Source organism: Zalophus californianus, chromosome X, assembly GCF_009762305.2.
Source record: "Zalophus californianus isolate mZalCal1 chromosome X, mZalCal1.pri.v2, whole genome shotgun sequence".
Lineage (NCBI taxonomy): Eukaryota > Metazoa > Chordata > Mammalia > Carnivora > Otariidae > Zalophus > Zalophus californianus.
Genome location: NC_045612.1, coordinates 76,234,008 through 76,256,518, shown reverse-complemented (window position 1 = coordinate 76,256,518; position 22,511 = coordinate 76,234,008). Strand labels below are relative to the sequence as shown.

Genomic DNA, 22,511 nt, shown 5'->3' with positions numbered 1-22,511 from the left:
TCAAAGGGAAGTAAAAAGGGTATTTCAGGACCAGGAGGCATTCTGACAATGAAAGAACCCATGCTTTGGAGTTGATAGAAGTGGATTTATATTCCAGCTATGCCACTAATTTGTTTTTTGATATCAGGAATTTTCTTTCGTCTCTCAGAAGGTCTGTTTCTCAATTTTGACAATGTGGATTTTCAATTGATAATGTCTCAGCTGTGACATCCCAGGATTCCCTCATTAACATTGGGAAAAGTGTTAATGCAGCATGGAGCTCCCTCATTGCAGCCTGGAGAACCAGTATCTGTTGGAGGTCAGCTACGAGTGGGCGGGGGGTGGGGTGGTGCATGGCAGTGGGAACTGTTGCTGCAGTAGCGAACCCTTTCACAACAGCACTGTTTTGTCATTTTGCACCCAGATTTCCGTTGGCTAACCTCAGCCTTATCTTCCTCATTTCTGTTTCCTCTTGAAGACACCAAAGGCCCTTCAAAACACACGACCTTCCTGCTCCAGGCAAAAAGCCCAGTTACCTCTGGCCCCTGCAGTTTGGCTCATCACCAGGAAACTTTTGCCTCCTTTGAGACCAAGACACCACTCCAGTAACAGGTATAATATCTATTTGTCCTCTCTGCTTGGATTCCCAAGCTGGGGCAGTGTCCATGGCTACCAAACATGGCTTGGACCTGCCTTTCCCATTCTCCTTATACTCTCCTCAGGGATCCTGGGTCAAGGGTGGGTGAGAAGAATGTTCCCAGTGGTCTTCTATCCTGAAACTTCTAATAGTGAGAAAGGAGGATGACATTTCTTCTTCAAACAGGCTTTTTAAGAGATAGCCACATGGAAGTGGAATGTTCTCTGGACTCAGGGGTCAGGAAATTTGAGTAGCAGCCCTGATTTTGCCATTTACCTAAAGACTCTTTTTGTTTTTATATCCCTTATTTTGATGGTTGTCAACTCTCAGTTGAGAAAGGACATAAGAGTGATGCTGAGTAAATATCTCTGGGTGGGGCTGAATGGGGGGATGAACCATGCCTAAAAAAATTCCATACTGCCTCCAGTATGTATGAGGAGGCCCAACTGGATCAGGTGCAGGGCAAGTCCTGCTGTTTGTTGTGTTAACCCTGCAAGGGTAGGTCAGGAGACAAATGATGTTGTTTTGTCTAGTATGACAGAACCAAGAGAAGAGCTTTCAGAGTTCCTTAATATCTCTATTTAGCTATTCACATCTTCTTCCTATGGGTCTGACCAGCCTTTCTCAACTGAACTTACTTTTCTTATATATACTTTTTGGAGAGGCATGGACTAGAACATCAAGAGTGGAAATAAAACCTATTTGGTTTCAGCTTAGCCACTGACTCTTTCCATTAATACTGGGGTGACATGGTCTCTAAGGCTCTTCAACTTTGAGTGTATTAAGAAGAAATCTTTAGCCATCTTATATTTCTCTCTCTTTTTTTATGAAGTTAGCAAGGGCTTTCAGGAGGCTGCAGATATCTTCAGTTTATCCAGGTCCTCACTGGAGCTGGTAGCCAATAAGGGTAATGATAGAAAAAGGCATCAGTCCAGTTCTCTCTGTCTTGCCATCCTGAACTCAAACTCTATTAATCAGCTTTCTTGGCTGGCCTCCACCCACAGCTCCAGGGACTGAGCCAAGGTGCCTGTGACCACCTATATGGGAAACTCTGGAAAACTCACCACTTTCCTAACAATTCTGCCAGGTAAGTCTTGTCCCCATTTCCAGAGAAGACAACTAAAGCTCAAAGAAAGACTTGCCCAATGCCATGATTGGTTAGTTGGTACCTAAGGCAGTGTTAGAATCCAAGTTTGTATGATTCTTTGCACTATACCATATATGGTGACCAAGATTGTTGCTTTGGCTGAAAGAACCACAATTCTGGGTGTCTTGAGGTGGATTGAATAGATAAGGGAAGTGAGAGGATGGGAAAAACTCTTTATAGACTTATATTTGAAGTCACTCCTAGATCTCAAACTGGAGAAGCATGTCACCCTCTCACTAACATACATTAAACTAAAAGAATTGAGGTTTTGTTTTGTTTTTAAAAACTACTTTTTGTTGTTGTTGTTCCTGAAAGACAAGTCCCTCTGCCTTGTCTTAGCTGGGACAGGGCATTCTGACCTCATGGGGCAGTTTTCTATTCCTGAAAATCTTGCAATGTTTGCCACTTTACGAAAAGTGGCCAGTATTTAATATAGGCCAGCTACTTTCTCACAGATCAATTGCCACAGTAGGGAGGGTGAGACATTTGACACAGACAACCTGGAATTTTTATCAACAGAATCTGGGTGTTACCAAGGGAATTTCCCTAGAAGTTCCAGACCTGACCATGCTGCTGGCCGCTTCCTCATTTCCCTAATGGCTGTGGGTGGAAAGATCCCAGTGCCTAACTGCCAAGCCTACTGCTTGTCTTTTGCCATCCTTGTGGATGTGTCTCCCTTTTCTCAGAGAGATATTCATAACAGGGAGGTAAAAGAACCAATGAGGAAACCTGAAAGGCACAATGGGGTGATAGAGCACAGCCCAAACTGTACTGCTTGTATAAATTTTAGCAACTCTCTTCCTCAGTATGAACCTTTGTTTCTTCATTTATAATATGAGTGGGTAAGACTAGATGATGGTCATTTTATAGCTGCCATTCTTGAGTCCTGATGGGACAAGGGAGACCATGTTAGGAAAGGCTGAGGCCATAAAGCATTCCTGTTTCATCTGTCCTGACCCTGTTAAATCAATTGTCAATGGCCCTTGCTTTCCTTCTGGTAGCACAAGCACCATTTTTTGAACATTTTTTTATGTATCAAATACTGAAATAAAAGCTTTATATACATTACCTCATGCCATTTTCAGAATAACTGATTAGGTAGGTACTCATACCCATTTTGTGGATGTGGAAAACAAGCTCAGAGAGATGAATAATTTATCTGAGGTTTCTTAGCTACTTAGTGACAGAGCCAAAATTCAAGCCTATGTTTAACCTCAAAGTCTATATTCATAACCACAAGACTGTGGGAGGGTAAGGAAGGGCAGGCATGGACACTGACTCTGGGGCCTAGTCCTTTCCTGAGGTCAGAGAGGTAGGACAATAACCAAATTCTTTCCCTACTGCATATAGGAGTCCACTGAAGCTTGGAACCCTAAGAAATGCCAGAGCTATAGTACTCAGGCCTGAGGACCCCAACTTGAACACTGGGGCCTCATCTGTGATCTCAACTGGGCCTTCCCTTAGGATCCATCTTCTGGTTGGGAGCCTTATCCTTATTTTGTTCACTTCCCTATTCTGGTGTTTCAGCTAGTCCTTGTCCTCAGCAGTTTCTCTGGGGTTCAGGGTGTGACTCATTTTTCTTTCTTTCCCTCCAGGGCCACATCTCCCAGGAAGATCTTGCCTCCCCACTGAAGCCCCTGGCCTGGCCTCCTGCAGTGCCACGCTCCGTGTATTTGACAAGCTGAGTTGGACACTCCGTGTGGTAGAGTGTCAGTTTGTCAAATACCCCAAGTGCGGCACATGCCTAACAGCTCCAGGCCAGGACAGTTGGGATACAACAAATAAACTGCCAGCTGGATACACAATCACTTGCCAAACATGAACTAATCTGTCACAAGTTATTTTCGGTGACTCTGAGGGAGCTGAAGCATTGTATCTGAGGTTGCCAGGGGAAAAGTGAGGCAACTCTTGAAGCTATAGCCCTGTATTGTTTCTATATTGGCAGAGCCTGAGGGGGGCAAATGGTCTACCCTGAAAAGTATATAGGGCCCAGGGATGGAAGTGCTCTTTGATTCATATTTCCTTTCTTCACATTCCGCTACAGAGTCTACCAGTAAGGACACCAGAATTTTCACACAAGCTTCATGACAGGGCTTAGAAACCCACTTTCCTGATACTCAGCCTTGACATCGAAATGCATTTTGACCTTATCTATATTTCTTCTTCTTCATGTCTTTTTTCCTCTGGTTATACTTTCTCCATTTTTTTTCCTGCTTATTCAATTATTTCTCATACTTCTGGTCCAGCCAAAATCTAGTGTCTCCAAAGACTTGTGAAAGTTAACTTACACTTTTTTTCTTCTTCATTTGAACACTCCTTGCCTTGGTCCTTATATGTACCCCTTTCTTCTCCTATCACCTAATAGCACCTCTTGAACTGTTAGTAAACTTTTCTAGGGGATATTTTTGAATTCCCCACTAAATTGTGAGGACAACACTATGTTTCCTTGATTGCTGTCTCTCCTTTCCATCCCTACCCAAGCAGGCAGATCAGTACTCTAGTTACAGAAAATAATAAATGTTTACTGATTGATTGACTTTGTACTAGACCATTATCCTTGGTTTTGGATCAAAATGCCATCCAGGAATTTTGTGAAAAAAATTAAACTGTGGTCATCATAATGCTATAGGATATGTGAGGGGTTTTCCTCCTGAGAAATAGAGTCAGGGCTGGAGGAGGAAGGCAAAAAAAGTAGACTCAGAGGACAAATATGTTTTGGAATTATTTGGTAACTCAAAGTTGTACAGGTGCTTTATTTCAGAACTTTCAGAGTCTTTAATATTCTAATGTTGCATTGGAAATCTCCAATAGGGAGCTATAGAATGAAACATTTCTCATGCCTATCTAATCGTGGAATTTTTTTTCTGTAGGCCATCTCTTGGACAAAACTTGGAAAACTGTCCTAGAGGGACTTTGTATCTTCTCTCTCTTTTGGGAATCTTTTTCAGTCTTCCAGCTTTCCCTGACTAGCCATCTGCTTAAAACAATTATATATTATCATCCCATGTTTATTTAGCTTACCTTGCAGGTTTGGGCTAGCCCTATACCCAGGACTCTCTTACTGGCTTGTCTTGTATGGAAAAAAAAGTATTAGTTTTTGGGCAAAGATGATATCCAGAAGCTTTCTACTGCAATGAATATGCTCCTAGGAGTTCACAGACCTGTTTTCTGATCTCTGTTGTGTCATTGACTTGATGTGTGTGACTTTAGACTGTTACTGTTCCTCTCTAGGCTTTATTTCCTCACCTGTAATAAGGGAGAATTAAAATCAATGATCTCTAAGCTTTTTAAGACAAGAGACTCTGAAATATCCCTGGGAGTCCATAGCTTCTATGGGGGTAACAGGGGAGTGTTCCTGGGTTTGGGGCTCCTTTTATTAATGGACATATGGTTAGGAGTCTCTTCTTTTTTTTTTAAATTAGGTTGTCTTTTTACTAGGATTGCAAATAGCTTCTATGTTTTTTTTTTTAAAGATTTTATTTATTTATTTGAGAGAGAGAGAATGAGAGCCAGAGAGCACGAGAGGGAAGAGGGTCAGAGGGAGAAGCAGACTCCCTGCTGAGCAGGGAGCCCGATGTGGGACTCGATCCCGGGGCTCCAGGATCATGACCTGAGCCGAAGGCAGTTGCTTAACCAACTGAGCCACCCAGGCGCCCTAGGATTCTCTTCTTAACCCCAGTCATTCCTTTCTCCAAGGGTAGTAGGAAGAGATAATTGTTTTTCCTGAGGCTGTGGCGTCTGGACACAGCTGTTTTGTGAAGGCAGCTGAGGTTTCGCCTGGGTGGGTCCTTGTTTCAGAGGCTTATAAGCATGATGGGGAAGAATAAGTTGCTCCTTTCACCAGCTATGTGAATCTGGCATATTGGGGAAAACACTGAGGTTTTGATCATGGACTTGGTGGGTAGATGGTGGTGAAGCAGAGGATTCTTTCTTGTTCATTTCTTTGTACTATTTTGACTTCTGTAATCATCCAAAGAGAAGCTCTTGGTGAAACCTGAGCTGACCTTAGGACTGCACTGGAATCAAAAGCAGCAAAAACAGGTTCCACGAAGAGCAAGAGGTTGGTTTGACATGAATTATATGCGGGAAAGGAAGTAGTGTTGAGCCAGCCTAGAACAGGTCCTCACAGAGGAGACTGAAATAAAGCTGTATGCATGTGTGCACACACACAAATGGACAAACACACACACACACACACACACACACACACACACACACACACACACACACCCCTACACTCTTATTTCCCATTTATGCTTGATGAAAAAGACTTCCTTGCTTTGACCCTTACTCTACATTGTAAGAAGATGCCAGGGGATAGAGATAACTTATGATGAATACAACTACTGCAAAGATTTTAGGATTCTAGGAGGTAGAAATCTTTGAGGGTGGTGTATCCATACTTTGGAAAGAAAGGAGCCCTTTATCTCTGCATCCACAGTCCCCTGAAACAGAAGAAGGGATCCTTCATTTTCAGGTTTCCAACTGACTTAAGAGAGTCATCCAGGTGGAGTTGGCAGGGTTACAGAGAAAGGGATGGAAGACAGTTGGGTACTAACTTGCCAAACATTCATTGTATCCCAGATGGGTCCACCTCTGAAGTAAGGTAAAGATGGCATGGGTGGGAAAGAGAAAGACCAAAAAAGAAAAGGTGCTATTTTTAATTCCAAGTCCCCAAACACCTCAACTAGTCTCACTTTAATCACTTGGTAGGTACTTGAGAGAAGACCAATACAACCAAGGTTGCTATCATGATTAGATATTTATTGAGCATCAAAAGAATACCAGAGCACTAGACTCACAGTTCAGGAGCAAAACTGAATCCTAACCTGTTAGTTACAAATCTTATTTAAAAGCTATCTGGCCCTTAAAAAAAAGGGAAGTGATCCTGGAAACAACTGGTCCCCTGAGCTGGCAAAGCTGAGTTTCCCTCTGGTCTTCTGGTGGCAAGAGGCCAAAGTTGCGTGGTATCTGGAGGCATGATGACCAAGTCTTAATGCTATGGGAACTTCCCTCTGGTGTTCGAAGAGAAGCAGTAGAAGAAGGGAAAACAGAAGGGTCTAAGACCTTACCCAGTAGCAGTGCATATGGTAACTTCTTAGGTAAAACCAATCACTCTTAGGAACCTCAGTGTTGGGCAGGGAAGACATGTTGGGTCATCCAGGAAGAGAGGTAGCAGGGAAGGTGGCTATGCAGAAAACAGGGGCTTAATAGGCAATTATATCAGCAGGCCCTGGCTTAGCAGGGCATTTTTAGCAGACGTCCTTGTCCTTGGTGTCCAAAAGCTCATAGTCTGGAGGAACTGTATGCAGCAGGTGAGCATAGTCATTGTTAATCTGGGCGATGATCTGGTACTCCTGGCCCAGGCAGGGATCCTCGGAGTAGTCATTGCCTGGGGTCTGGGAAGATGGCTCTTCGCTGGAGCAGCCACTTGTGAAAATGGCCACTCTCCAGGTTTCACCAGAATTGCTGGCCTCCCTGGCATGTGCCCTGTGGCCCAAGATCCCACCATCCGTAAAGAAGGAATTGAGGCTGGGATTCTAGTTTCCCACACTTTTGTCCCAATTCTTGCCAACTGACCCTTAGGTTTTTGCTTTATCAAGGGATTCTGGGAATAGTAGGTTGATGGACCTGGATTATCCTGTGTGATCAGTGAGCCAAGAAAAACCTTAGGAGGTGCTTCAGAGAGGGAAGAAAGCAGTGTCCTGACCCTGAAGGCCTCTGAGCTTAGAACTGGGTTTGTGCCAACCTCTTTTTCCTCCATGCCAGTGACTAACAGAATGAGGGCAGGGAAGGGTTCAGAAGTTGGAAGAGAAGAGGCAGTCTTACCTGGCCACTTCGTAGACATGCTCTAGAAAAGAAGGAAGAATCAAATCAGAAGTCTCCATGGGGAGGGGACAAGGGTTAAAAGTGGACACTGGTTACCAGTCAAAGGGTAAGGGAAGGGGAGAGAGAAGGGGGGATTGGGAGGTATTGGGAAGGTAAACTGAAGCACAAGGATACAGATTTCTCAGAGAAAGGAAGAGGAAGCACACTTGGTTACTATCCTCTTTGGCATACTCTTGACTCAGGACATTGGGCTGGAACAGTTGCTTGGTGTGGTGGGGGAGGGACATTGGAACTGGACCCACTCCCCACCCAGGAATCTTGCCAAAGATTCCAGGGAGTTTTTGTGGCAACTTGGTGGCCAGGCCAGAGCCCAGGCAGAAGGGTCTGAATTAATCTGTCAGGGACCATGACCAAAGCCAAAATGCATTCACCTCCACGGTGCACCCAGGATAGGTCTTTAAATAGAACACCACTGCCCCCTAGTGTCTGTGGAGGAGAACTATCTACATTCCGTGAAGGCTTAAAGGCTCTAATAACCTGGTACAAAGATAGATGTCTCTTGGTACTGCCCTCTATAGAGTTTATAATCTTACAGGAATACAACTGGGAATGCATGCATTAAACCACAACAAAGCAAACAGAGCATGCCATACACCCTCTACTTTGTGATACAGCCATGTGTTTCCATGTCTTACCTCCCCCATTGGCCTGGTAGTTCCCATAACAGAGGGATTGTCTTTTTCATTATTATATGCCCACTGCCTGGCACATAGTAGGCAATCAGTAACTACATATTACATTGAACTAATGGCCCAAGGCTATCTCTCTCTTATAGAGAGGTAAATAATAGAAATTTTGGGAAGGCAATCTAGATGGGAAAAAAACATAAGACCATGAGGTGTATGGCCTATCCTCCTTTGACTCCAGTGATTGGAAATGAAAATAAGGAGTGGTGGGGGTCAAGAGGATAGGCTACATCAGAGAGGACCTTAAATGGAATACAACATTTTGACTTCTATCCCCTGGGCCCTGAGAAGCCCTGGAAGGTTTTTGAGAGGGAAACAATCAAATATGGTTACAGTTTATACCTAGTCTCATTGAGACCATGATGACTATTTTTCCTTTAGTATTCCTGGGATTTGTGGCTACTTGAGATATCTCTACTTTCAAGTTCAGCCTCATGAGTCATAGCTATGCTAACTGGCCAAGACCAGAGCTTATACTTAAGACCCAGGAGAAGGAAATACTCAAGGCTCCTTTCTCCCCTTTGGCTGGAGAAAATCATGGTGGAAACCAGGCTACTTGGGAATAGGAGCTACTACAGAGAAAAAGACACTAATGTTAGGCAAAATGGCCAATGCAGCAGGTATTGAGGTGTAGCTAGGTTTTACTTAGAAATCAACATCCAAACTCTCTTTTTCCTCCTCTGTTGGCTCACAGTTGTTAAATGGTCCTGACAACTGCACCTTCATAATGTCACTCCTTTGCTTAAAAAAAAACATTGTTGACTTTGAGTTCCTTTGCAAGGCCTAGAGAAAAATTTCCAAGTTCCTTAGGCTCTTATTTAAGACACTTCATAATCAGGAGTAAACTTTTCTTTTCCCCTGCATTTACCCATGTATTTTCTACATTGATGACCCCACTCACAGTCATCTTTTAAACATTTGCACCTTTACTCTTATAGTTCCTCCTTTCTGGAATGCTGCCTTCTAATTTGTTTTCATCCTCCAAGGCCTGGTTAATCACTTCTAATTTGTTTTCATCCTCCAAGCCCTTGTTAATCACTTCAGCCCTGACTCTCTTCTCTGAAAACCTTTAGCATTGATTGTTTTCTCCAGGTTTTGAGTCTATAGCCTATATTGCTATGTATGGATATTGATAAATTCCATGTTTCTACTTTGAATCTTCTAAATAAATTCTAAGCAACTTGAGGCCAAAGATTGTGACTTCTCTTTCTCTTACAACCTCATTAGACAATCCATTACAGAGATGGCTTGTACTAGGCTTGGTACTAAGGATTTGTGAATTAACTTCAATAAATCATATTGCCATTGTTGGCTTGCATGTCTGCCTCCATGCACCCCTGCCCTCAATCCCAAACTGTGCTAAGAGCACTTTGAAGTGCCCAGCACAGTGGCTGACACAGAATTTATGCTTAACTATACTCTCAGAATGAATTAATGAGCAAAGTCACTCAGTCATACTCATCACTCACCTTGCTGGGATGTCTTCCGGCAGAGCATAATATAAGCCATGATGAAGACCACCATACAGCACAGGGAAATGATGAGAACAATGGAAAAGACAGGCAGGCCCTTTCCTAGGAGGCAAAACAAGACAAAGAGATATATGGTTGAAAATGAGTTCAGAAACAGAGATTCCAAGGATCAGCCCAGACTAGCCCATAACTCTTTTTTTTCCCATTTTTAATTTTCTCCTAGCTTTATTAGCTAATCAGAGAGACAAACAAGACCCCAGACCTATGAGAAAGACTGGAAAGAGGCTAGAGACTCCATGTATAAACACATTCTTCCAAACCCACTAATTGATGGCTGATTGGCCTGGGCATTTGAATTAGTACTCCATGTTTTCCATGGGGCCAAGACTAGAGATTTTCACCTACTCCTTTTTTTTTTTTTTCACCTACTCTTAAGAGAAAATAGTACCTTGACTTCCCACTTCACAAAAATGCTACCTTATTGATATTCTGGTCAGTTACTTCTAGCCAAAACTTTTTTTTTCTTTCCCTTGGGAAACCATCTTACACTGTGGGAATGCAAACTGGTGCAACCACTCTGGAAAATATCATGGAGGTTCCTCAAAAAGTTAAAGATAGAACTACCCTACAACCCAGCAACTGCACTTCTAGGTATTTATCCAAAGGTTACAAACATAGTGATTCGAAGGGGCACATGTACCCTAATGTTTATAGCAGCAATGTCCACAATAGCCAAAATGTGGAAAGAGCTCAGATGTCCATTGACAGATGAATGGAAAAAGAAGATGTAGTATATGTATATATACAATGGAATTTTACCCAGCCATCAAAAAGAATGAAATCTTGCCATCTGCAATGATGTGGGTGGAACTAGCAGGTATTATGCCAAGTGAAATAAGTCACTCAGAGAAAAACAAATACCATATGATTTCATTCATATGTGTAATTTAAGAAACAAAAAAGATGAGCATAAGGACACCTGGGTGACTCAGTTGATTAAGCGTCTGCCTTTGGCACAGGTCATGATCCCAGGATCCCGGGATTGAGTCCCACATCAGGCTCCATGCTCAGCGGAGAGCCCACTTCTCCCTCTGCTTGTTCTGCCTGCTCTGCCTGCCACTCCCCCTGTTTGTGCTCTCTCTCTCTCTGACAAATAAATAATAAAATCTTTTTAAAAAAGATGAGCATAGGGGAAGATAAAGAAAAATAAAATAAGATAAAAACAGAGAGGGAAGCAAACCATAAGAGACTCTTAACTTAGGAAACAAACTGAGGGTTGCTGGAGGGGATATGGGTGGAGGGATGACATAATTGGGTGATGGGCATTAAGGAGGACACATTCTGTAATGAGCACTGAGCATTATATGCAACTGATAAATCACTAAATCCTACCCCTGAAACTAATAATACACTATATGTTAACTAAATTGAAATTAAATTTTTAAAAAATTAAGAAAATAATTCTTTATTCACACTCTCTGGGCAAGTGCTCAGGTTTCTTTTTCTTCAAAAATGTGTCCACTGAGTCTCCTGAGTTAGCTATCCCCATTGTGCCTACAAACTCAAGGAAACCACTGGACTGGGCTTCTAGTCCTGGATCTGTTATTTACTTGTATGACTGTGGCAGACAGAATAATGGTTATCCAAAGATGTTCACATCCAAATCCCCGGGATCTGTGAGTATTTTAGTTTAAATTATAAGGAGGAATTAAGGTTGCAGATATATTTAAGTTTGCTAATTAACTGACCATGAGATGGGGAGATTATCTTGATTACCTGGGCAGGCTCAATGTAATCAAAAGAGTGATTTAAAAGTGGAAGAGGGAAACAAAGGAGATCAGAGTTAGAGAGAGACTTGAGGATGCTACATTGCTAGTTTTGAAAATGGTGGAAGGGGGCCAAGAACCAAGGAACGTGAGTAGCTTCTAGAAGCTGGAAAAAACAAAGAACCTGATTCTTCCTCAGAGCCTCCAGAAAAAACAGCCCTGCTAATACCTTGATCTTAGCTCAAAGTGTCAGATGTCTGATCTCTAGGAATGTATGATAATACATTTGTGTTATTTTAAGGCACTAAGTTTAAGGCACTAATTTTTATAGCCCTCAGAGAAAAATAAATAGTGACTACTCAAATTATTGAGTAGGATTTAGTTTTCCCATAAGTTCAATGAAAAGATTGTATAATGTCTAATGCACTTGTAGCTACAGTATTCTGAATCTAGGGGGTGAGATCAGGGGATAGAGAGGGGTAGGAATCCCACTGCCCTTAGGATTTGTTGCTGCAACTGGCTTTATTTTTACCATACCCTAAAATACTTTGTCTTAGAAATCTGGAATATTACTCAGTCATAAAAAATAATGCGATTTTTGTCATTTGCAAAAACATGGATGAATCTAGAAGGTATCATGCTAAGTGAAAGAAGTCAGAGAAAGACAAATACCATATGACCTTACTCATATGTGAAATTTAAGAACCAAAGCAAATGAACAAAGAAAACATGAAAACAACAACAACAACAACAACAACAAAACAGACTCTTAAATATAGAGAACTGGTGATTGCCATCAGGGAGGTGGATGGAGGGATGGGTGAAATAGGTGAAGGGGATTAAGAGTACACTTATCATGATGAGTGCTAAGCAATGTATAGAATTGTTGAATCATTACATTATATACCTGAAACTAATATAGCACTGTGTGTTAATTATACTTGAATTAAAAAAAAATAAATTTAAAAAATCTGATATTTGTGATCCTCAGAACTATGGTTGGAGCTGAGAGAACCCAAGCTACATTTCTTCTTTGATTTCCTGATTGACCTATTCATTGTTTAGTAGCATGTTGTTTCACATCCATGTATTTGTGGTTTTTCCAAATTTTTTTTTCATGTGGTTGACTTCAAGTTTCATAGTGTTGTGGTCAGAAAATATGCCTGGGGCGCCTGGGTGGCTCAGTTGGTTAAGCGACTGCCCTCGGCTCAGGTCATGATCCTGGAGTCCCGGGATCGGGTCCCGCATCGGGCTCCCTGCTCGGTGGGGAGTCTGCTTCTCCCTCTGACCCTCTCCCCTCTCATGCTCTCTCTCTATCTCATTCTCTCTCTCAAATAAATAAATAAAATCTTTAAAAAAAAACAAAACAGAAAATATGCCTGGTATGATCTCAATCTTTTTGTACATTCTGAGGCCTTATTTCTGACCTAGGTTGTAATCTATTCTGGAGAATGACCCATGTGCACTTGGAAAAGAATGTGTATTCTGCTGCTTTGGATGGAATGAGAGAACCCAAGCTATAAACTGATGGAGATTAAAGGAAGGATCCCCCTTAGAGGGAGCCAAGTAGTGAACAAAACAAAACAAAACAAAACAAAACAAAAACGGTTGGAGGATGCTGGGCACACACAAAATATCTGAGAATTTCCATTCCCCTTGGGTTATCCTCTCATTTTCTCAAACCAACTCTCCAAAAATTATCTTCTAATCTCCCTTGTTTCATTGGATGTTGCTCTGCAAGAGGCATGGAATTATAGAAGCCTTTAAGTCAAAGGTGGCAACCCAAAAGTAGCCCACAAAACAGGTTTGAACTATACCTAAAGATAGACAAAAAGCCGTGCAACCAGCAGGGGAGAAGTACATGGGCATTAAGAAATCCACAATTATTGAACATAATAAAACAAACAAATAAATAAAGGTCTTATCTCTTCCCCCAAAATAAAATAAAATAAAATAGTTAAGAAATCCACCATTAATGATACACAATTAAAGGATGAAACCGGTCATGATAGCCATCACTATTTAGCATCAACTAATTGAAACAGATGCTTACTGTAAACCTGGAGTCTCAGAAGCCCCCTGCTATACTAGGCATCGACACTTTTGTTGCAGGACCATGTGTTGTCTGGAGAGCTCTAAGGGATAAGGCAGACCAGCTCAGGTGATGATAGGTTGTTCAGTGACTAAGGAAAGCATCTAATTATCAACTACTATAACATTTTTTTCACTATTTTAACCATCAGTGCAGTCAAATCAGGGTATACAAGCTGACTATAAGCTCCAGGTAAAACACAAAAAAGCTTCTCTTTGGGGTTTGGATCTTTGAGATCATGACTTAGGGATCCTTGAAACTTTGGAGAAATCAGAAATCAGCTGCAAGTTGCTTGGTGAGCCCTGGTTAAGAGCTCAAGTAATGAGGCCCTGAAAATACCCTTATGTAGTCCAATGCCCATCTCCCTAGGAGAGTTGGCTGAGGTCATGATCCCATTCTTCTTGCTTAGAGTATCTGGGAGGTGTATTACTATGACAACAGAGAACTAGCTAAGAACACATCTACCACTTAACCCCATTTTGACTTTGCTCATTACTGAATTTGTATCTCTCCCTCTCCATACCACCAACCCTGCTCATCTCCAGGGCCTTTGAGCTTTGTGTGGCAAAGTTTTGAAGAATTAAATTCCACAGAACAGTGTGTATTGTGGAAAGTTTCAGTTGTAAAGTTCAGAGCCAAGAAGGAAGGATAGAAATCCTGACTTTTCCTTACCTGGCTCAGCACTGGTCTTCCCAAGGTAGCCATCCACTTCAGTGGTCCAGTTCCAAATCAGGTTCACTGTAGAGGTTGCTATGAGAACAAAGTACTAGGCTCAGAGGCCTCTCTTCCAGCCAAGAACTATGAGGTAGAGCATGACTGCAAAGTTTGGGTACCTTCATCGGACATCAATGCTGAGCTTTCCAGAATTCCTGGCCATGTATTGATCATTAGTACTATGAGATGAGGTATCTTAATTCCTTATTGTTAGTGGTGGGAAGAGGCCCTTGGAGGGGGTGGTGCAACATATCCAAAATCCCACAGAAAGTCAAATTAGGAGCAAAACAAAAGTCAGAGCTTTCTCTTTTCTCACATGAGTATTCCAACTCTCTCTTACTTTTGCCTCAGAAGTTTTCACAGAGAAGAGTATACATATTTATGTTTCCACTTTCTTGCAACTTTTTAATCATTGTTACCTTTCTTTTATTTCCATTCTGTTATTGTCATGTTTTCTCTGAGGAACCCAGTGACCTCTTGTTACCCATAAAATGGCATGGAGTCTCCTCTTTTGGCTTCCATGGCATCATTTCAGGACTCTATTGCACCCGAACCATAGTGAAACTCACCTTCTAAGGGAGATTTCATGGTTGTAGGTGCTTCAGTCTTAGGCTTGAGTGGCTTTGAGGAATCTGCAAGGAAAAGAGAGCCCAGTCAAGGGCCCTGGCACCCTTGAGTGAACAGTTGAATGCCCTGGAGAAATTAGTAAATGAGTAAGAAAGCTAACTAAGAGGAAGTAAGTAAAGCCAGTCAGGTCTATACCTGAACCTCTCTCAACACTTTTCTCATGATGCTGGAAAGTTGGGTATTACCTGTTCATCTTTCACATCATTTCAAGATAAGATTAAACTAGGGTTCATAGACCCCCAAGGAATGTGTAACTAGAGTCTAAAGGGTCTTTCAACATGAATTGGAAAGACATTTTGTTTTTACTATCTTCTGAAATTTAGCTACTAATTTTCTTGAGAGGGACTTAGAAAATATTACAAAGAAGTTGGCTGTGGGTGATGTCAATGGGAATAGTAGAGTTATGACTTCTGGATATTTGTTTCTTCATAGAAGCAATACAATAACTGACAAAATTTTTCAAAATCAACATTTTTTCCCCAAAATTATAAAGAAAATAGCCAAAGGTTTGCACCATCAATCCAGGGAACATTTTTTAGAAAACAAAACAAAACAAAACAAAACAAAACACTTCACTGTTGTTAATAACAGCAATTTGGTGCCATTTGAATTTCCATAACCCTATTACTCCTCCCCAGGCCAATAGTAACTTTGACTGAGCAGAACAGATCAATTCCCAAATAACTGTCATTATTGACCTGTGCAGTGGATTTCCTGACTCAAAAGGCTTGTTTTTATTAGTTATCCAGTGCTACAACTCTCCCTTGAGAGAGGGGTATATGTGTCACATAGCTGCCTGAGACAATGGATAACAATTGAGGGAAACAAGAGACTGACCAAAAAACTTAAAAAGAAAAACTGAAGAATGAAATAGAAGCTTTGAAAATCTCTGACACATTCCTAAGAATCTAGAAGGTCACTGCCAAGTATAGTGCTGTGTGCATGTTCAGGAAAGACATGAGAAGATCATAAGGTTTTCCCTCTGGCTAGCCTTGAGACTCCATGTAAGCAAGGAGTAAAGGTTATGACACAGTTATAAGCTGCCTGGGTGAGTGCTCAAGACATATTTCAACAGGCAACAGAGACCTTTAAAAAAGATTTATTAGTTTTAGGTATTTAAGGAAATCTCTATTCAATCATTAGCTGACCACTAAGCTAATATAGTAGAGACTTCACTGGCCATCTATGACAAAGAATACAAAAAACTATACTGGATTAATTCAGAAAAGTCAATAAATAAACAAACAGCAAATAACACAACAAACAATGTCAACAAGAAGCCCTGGAGAAAGTGAAAATCAGACTTCAATAATTGTCACATTATGTTATTTAAAAACTTGTTTTCAACAAAAATATGAGATACTCAAAAAAACTAGAAAGCTCATAAACAGGTAAAAAAATCAATAAATGAAAACTGTTTCTGAGGAAGCACAGGTATTAGACTTGCTAAACAAAGATTTTGAATAAAATATTTTAAATATGTTATAAAAATCTAAAGGAAACCATGCCTAAAGAACTGAAAAAAATGAAACTGATTCAAACCATATAGAGAATATTAATAAAGAGACATACATTATAAGAGAAGAACCATCTAGAAATACTGGAGTTAAAAAGTAAAATCACCAAAAAGAAAAAAAATCACGAGGGGGAGAAAAATTTACTAGAGTTGATTAAAATGGCAAAAGAAAGAATCCATAAACTTGAAAAGATGACAATTGAAATTAGCCACAAAAACAGAAAAGAAAAAGAATGAGGAAAAATGAGCAGTACCTCAGAGACTTGTGGGACACCATCAAGTGTACCAATGTACACATAATAAAAGTCTTAGAAATACAGGATAGAAAAGGACAGAATATTATTTTTAAATAATGTCAAAAAAAGTCCCAATTTGATGAAAAGCATTATTCTGCAAATATGAGAAGCTCAGTGAACTCTAAGTAGGAAAATTAAAAAAAATCTATACCTAGACACATAATTAAAAGCCAAAGCCATGAAACAATATTGAAAGCAGCAAGAGAGAAGCATATCATCATGTATAAGAGATTCTCAATAAGATTTATGGCTGATTTCTCACTATGTAAAACAGGAAGGAGGTTCCTCAAAAAGTTAAAAATAGAACTACCTTATGACCCAGCATTTGCACAACTAGGCAGTAATCTAAGGGAAAAGAAAATAGTGATTTTAAGAGGCACATGGACCCCAATGTTTATAACAGCACTATCTACAATAGCTAAAACATGGAAAGAGCCCAAATGTTCATCAACTGATGAATGGATAAATAAGATGTAATTTTATTTTTATTTTATTTTATTCCATTATATATATATATACATATATATGTATATATATATATAATGGAACATTAGTCATCAAAAAGAATGAAATTTTGCATTTGTGATGATGTGGATGGAACTAGAGTGTATTATGCTAAGCAAAAGTAGTCAGTCAGAGAAAGACAAATACCATATGATTTCACTCATATGTGGAATTTAAGAAACAAAACAAAACAAAACAAAACAAAACAGATGAACATGGGGGAAAGGGAGGAAAAACAAAATAAGATAAAGCTAGTGAGTGAGGCAAACCATAAGAGACTCTTAACTATAGGGAACAAACTGAGGGTTGCTGGAAGGGAGGTGGGGGAAGATGGGGTAATTGGGTATTAGGGAGGGCACTTGATGTAATGAACACTGGGTGTTACATGCAACTGATGAGTGACTAAACTCTACCCCTGAAACTAATATTACACTATATGTGAGCTAACTTGAATTTAAATAAAATCTTTAAAGAAAAAAAAAAGATTTACAGCTGATTTCTTACTGGAAGCAATGGAAGTTTTGACACACTGAGATGACATTCAAAGCTCTAAAACAAACATCCCATCAATCAAGAATTCTATATTTAGCAAAACTGTCCTTCAAAAACAAAGGAGAAATTGAAGCATTCCAAGATAAATAATAACTGGGAGAGTTTGTCACCAGCCAAATTGTCCTATGAGGAATCCTAAAAAGAGTTCCTCAAACTCAAATAAAAGGACACTAGGTAGTAACTTGAATCAACATGAAGAAATAAAGCATCGGTGAAGATAACTACATAAGTAAATATAAAGAAGGTATAAATGTTTTTTGTTAGTAACTCTTTTTCTTCTATCTGATTTAAAGACAACTACATAGTCTCCAGATAGCTGAGTAGTAGGGGGACCCTATGGTTGCTTTGTCCCTCAAACACAGCCATATAAATGTCAAATCATTCTGAACACCCAAGAAATTGATCTGAAGACTGAGAGAACAAACTGCACATCTAGAACCAGAAAAATGGCTACACTGTGGAAGGTACTGCAGAGACTTGATTTGGGGGAGGAAAAAATTGTGGGTGCTGCAGAGGTGAGGGACCCCTGATCAGAGAGAGGAGTGAGATAGAAAGAGAGAGTGAAAGAATGAAAACAGTGTGCAGGGGACTGAACAAAAACAACAAAAACTCTTCCCCAAACCATTGTTTGGGAAAAGGAGTGGGGTTGACTATCACAAGTTTTTATAAGCAGGGGAGCTCAAAGTCTGAAGTTTTAGAAGTCCATACCATCAACAGTGTTGTGCCTGGTGTGCTTAGCAGTGCTTCTGTGGGGAAGGAGGGCAGAGGTCCAAGAGCAGATAGTGTGGGCTTAGGATCCCCTGGGTTGCATGTGGAGAAACAGTTCCCCTTCTTGGAGTGCATTTGGGAGAGGTGGTACTGCCTCTCAGGGAACAAAAGAGAAGGTGGGAGCTATTGGTGGTCCCATTAATTAGCATAGCAGCAGAGGCAACTGTTGAAGGCAACTAACCTGGAAGCCAGTTTTTGGCTGTTCTTTACTGTAAACTCCTAGCCCCACATGGTCGTGGGACTGTGTTTCTAGGACAAAACAGCAGTAGCCACAGCATGGTGAGACCCTCCCCCAGAGGATCAGTGCAGGTCTGGTCTATGCCAGGTCCCCCAAATTTGGAGTTTTGAAACTCAGCCACATGCCTGAGATAGACACAGCAGTACAGTGCCACCAGGTAGGCAGATGGCTCAACGAGAGGGAACAGAAGAGGGGAGATTGTTCACTCTTCTGTGAGGGCTTCCTAAACAGCAACAGGTGCAAACTCCCCTTTCTGGGGTTGAGAGAGTAGAGTGACACCATTTTCCCCCTGCCCACCAGAAGGGACAGACTTCAGTGAGCAACACAGTACTCCCAGTGGAGGCTGGAACAACTTACACCAAGTTCCACCCCCACTGCACACTGCAGGTACATCTATACAAGGACAAGTAGCCTGAGAACCAGTGCAGCAGGCCCCTGCCCCAGAAGACCAGCCCAACACCCCTGCATGTGCCAAGTCTACTGATCATAGAGTGCTGCAAAGCTTCAGTTCTAGGGGAAATAGGACCTAGCCTTTTCTAACAGGCACACTGAAACACACCTCGTTAAAAGTTGCCACACACTGGACCAGGTCCAAACACTCCACACTGCAAGCAAGAAGAAACTCTGCAAAGGACTGATCAGAAGGAAAGAGCAGTCAAAGCACAAGAGTGGAGTGCACACAGCATACACCAAAAAACCTTCCTAAAGCACCATGCTCTGGACAGTATACGACCTCTTCTTAATATAGCCATTACTCTCAAGAGCAGGAAACATAACAGCTTTTCCTAACACACAGTAAACAAAGGTCTAGGCAAAATGCCAAGATGGAGGAATTCATTCCAAAAGAAAGAACTGGAAGACATCATGTCCAGGGATCTAATCAAAACAAATATAAGTAGGGAGTGGGGGGTGAAGCGTTAAGATGGTGGAGGAGTGGGGACCCTAAGTTTGTCTGGACCATGGAATTCAGTTAAATAGTTATCACATCATTCCAAACACCTAAAAAATCAGAGATCCGACATAAAAATGTTGCAATTCTACTAATAGGAAAGTGATGACTCTTTGGAAGGTAGGATGTCCAGAGACTTGAATCCAGGGTGATATATCTGAGGATATGGTGGAGGGGAGGGAGCCGGCTTAAGGAGGTTACCACAAAGGATGATAAACAGCCGAGCACAAAATAAGAACTTTTAGAAGTCTGCTTCAGTGGGGGACATTCCTGGCTTACAGGTGCTCAAGTGGCAAATCAGAGCAGAATCCCAGGTGGAACAGTATGGTCTCAGGATTCCTGGGGTCACAAGAAGAACAGGGGTGCCTGAGTATGGCAGAGTTCCCAGGCATAAAAGTGAGGAAGCCAGATGAAAAGAGTGAGTCTAGGTGCCGACTTTCTGTGCTGTGTTGCCATAAACTGCAAACCGCTGCATGGTCATGCCACCATTCTTCTGTCAGGGGCCCAGCAAAACGCAGAGGTGTGGCAAGATACCCCCCCACCCTTCTACTGGGAGGAAGAACATGGTCTGTGCTGCAGGAGTCTCTAAAAATTGTAGTCTTGAAACTCAGTTGCGTGCTTCAGATAAAAACACTCAATCACAGGCTGGGTGAACACGGAGTTCAGACAGAAACCAGGGAGACAAGGGTGATTGACTGCTTCTCTGTGAGGGATCACTGAAGAGTGGGAGGTGTGAACCTTCAGCTCCAGGGCTAGAGAGTGGAGTGCTGCCATTTTCATCCCTCCCATAGGTCCTGAAAGCCTTCAGGGAGCAAAACAGCGCCGTATAGTGGAATCTGAAGCCACTTACACTGACCCCGGCTCCCTGGCAAGGAAGGCACATTTCCACAACTTCAAGGGCACCTGAGAATCAGCTCAACAGGCGCCTCCTGCAGAAGACCACCAGGAACAACTGACTAGCACAAAGTTTACAGGTAATAGAGAACTGCAAAACTTCAGCTCCTGGGGAAAACAGAATATGGCATTTGTGGGTTTCTTTAAACTCTTTAGTCCTTCAGTATTATTTTCAGCTATTTTCTTATTTCAATTCTTTTTTACTCTTTTTTAAATTTTTATTTTATATAAATGTTTTATATATATACATATTATTTTTATTTTCTTTCATTGTAATTTATATATGTGTGTGTGTGTATATATATATATATATATATATATATATATATATATATATATATATGTTTTTCTTTTCTTCCTTTCCTATTTTGGGATCTAGTTTATTTTAACAAGCAGACTGAAACACACTGAGGATCTAGTTTTCTGTATTCTGTTTTGTTTCTTGTTTGATTCTTTCTTATTTTGTTGTTTGGTTTCTGTTTTTTTCCTCTGTTGTTCTTTTTATTACTGTCTTTTCTTTTTCTTCTACTTTTTTCTAGATAAAATGACAAGATGAAGAAATTCACCCCAAAAGAAAGAACAGGAGGTAGTACTGACTGCCAGGGATTTAATCAATATATATAGAAGGGAGATGTCTGAACTAGAATTTAAAACAATGATTATAAAGATACTAGCTGGGCTTGAAAAAAGCATAGAGGACACTAGAGAATCCCTTACAGTAGAAATAAAAGAACTAAAATCTTGGGGCACCTGGGTGGCTCAGTCAGTTAAGCATCTGTCTTCAGCTCAGGTCATGATTTCAGGGTCCTGGGTTGAGCCCTGCATTGGGCTCCTTGTTCAGCAGGAAGCCTGCTTCTCCCTCCCCCACTCCCTCTGTTTGTGTTCCCTCTCTCGCTGTGTCTCTCTCTGTCAAATAAATAAATAAATAAATAAATAAATAAATAAATAAAATCTTTAATAAAAAAGAACTGAAATCTATTCAGGCCAAAATTAAAAATATTATTAACGAGATGCAGTCACAAATGGAGACTTTAATAGCAAGGATAAATGAGGCAGAAGAGAGAGTCAGTGATATAGCAGATAAAATGATGAGGAATAAGGAAGCTGAAAAGAAGAGAGAAAGAGAAATTCTGGATCACAAAGGGAGACTTAGAGAACTCAGTGATTCCATAAAGCAAACTACTATCCAGATAATAGGGGTCCCAGAAGATGAAGAGAGAGACAGAGGGGCAGAAGGCTTATTTGAACAAATTATAGCTGTGAACTTAGCTAATTTGGGAAAGGAAACAGGCATTCAAATCCAGAAGACACAGAGAACCCCCCTCAAAATTAATAAAAATAGGTCAACACCTTGACATAAGATAGAGAAGCTTGCAAATTTCAAAGATAAAGAGAAAATTCTGAAATCAGCTTGGGACAAGAGGTCCTTAACCTACAAGGGAGGGTAGAAGCATAAGGCTGGCAACAGACCCGTCCACAGAGACCTGGCAGGCCAGAAAGGACTGGCATGATATATTCAAGGTGCTAAATGGGAAAAATATGCAGCCAAGAATACTTTATCCAGCAAGGCTGTCATTCAGAATAGAAGGAGAGATAAAGAATTTCCAGGAAAAAACAGAAACTAAAGGAATTTCTGAACACTTAATCAGCCTTGCAACAAATATTAAAGGGGATCCTTTGAGTGAAGAGAGAGTCAAAAAGTAACAAAAAACAGAAAGGAACAGACAGAATCTATAGGAACGGCAACTTCACAGGTAATACAATGACACTAAATTCGTATTTTTC

The 22,511-nt window shown here is 40.9% G+C and overlaps 1 protein-coding gene and 1 long non-coding RNA gene across 5 annotated transcripts in view; one reads left to right on the top strand and one right to left on the bottom strand.

Annotated features, from left to right (window-relative positions):
- Positions 1 to 500: 500 nt before the first annotated feature.
- On the top strand, positions 501 to 5,252 carry LOC113931163. Its single transcript, XR_003522700.1, has 3 exons — positions 501 to 591; positions 1,621 to 1,703; positions 3,359 to 5,252. It is a non-coding gene; the product is annotated as an uncharacterized LOC113931163 (long non-coding RNA).
- A 1,254-nt stretch (positions 5,253 to 6,506) lies between these two features.
- The window catches only part of VSIG4 (V-set and immunoglobulin domain containing 4), a 54,711-nt gene continuing 38,706 nt past the window's right edge, over positions 6,507 to 22,511 (bottom strand). Inside the window, exons 4-9 of one of the 4 annotated variants that reach the window (XR_003522739.1) lie at positions 14,952 to 15,014; positions 14,341 to 14,418; positions 9,808 to 9,912; positions 7,593 to 7,614; positions 6,836 to 6,951; positions 6,507 to 6,734 (exon numbers count right to left, since the gene is read on the bottom strand). Coding sequence is in view for 3 of the 4 variants with exons in the window: in XM_027609625.1 (XP_027465426.1) it covers positions 7,016 to 7,253; positions 7,593 to 7,614; positions 9,808 to 9,912; positions 14,341 to 14,418; positions 14,952 to 15,014 (506 nt within the window). In the remaining variant the exon portion in view is untranslated. The other 3 variants (XM_027609627.1, XM_027609625.1, XM_027609626.1) reach the window with 3 other exon arrangements.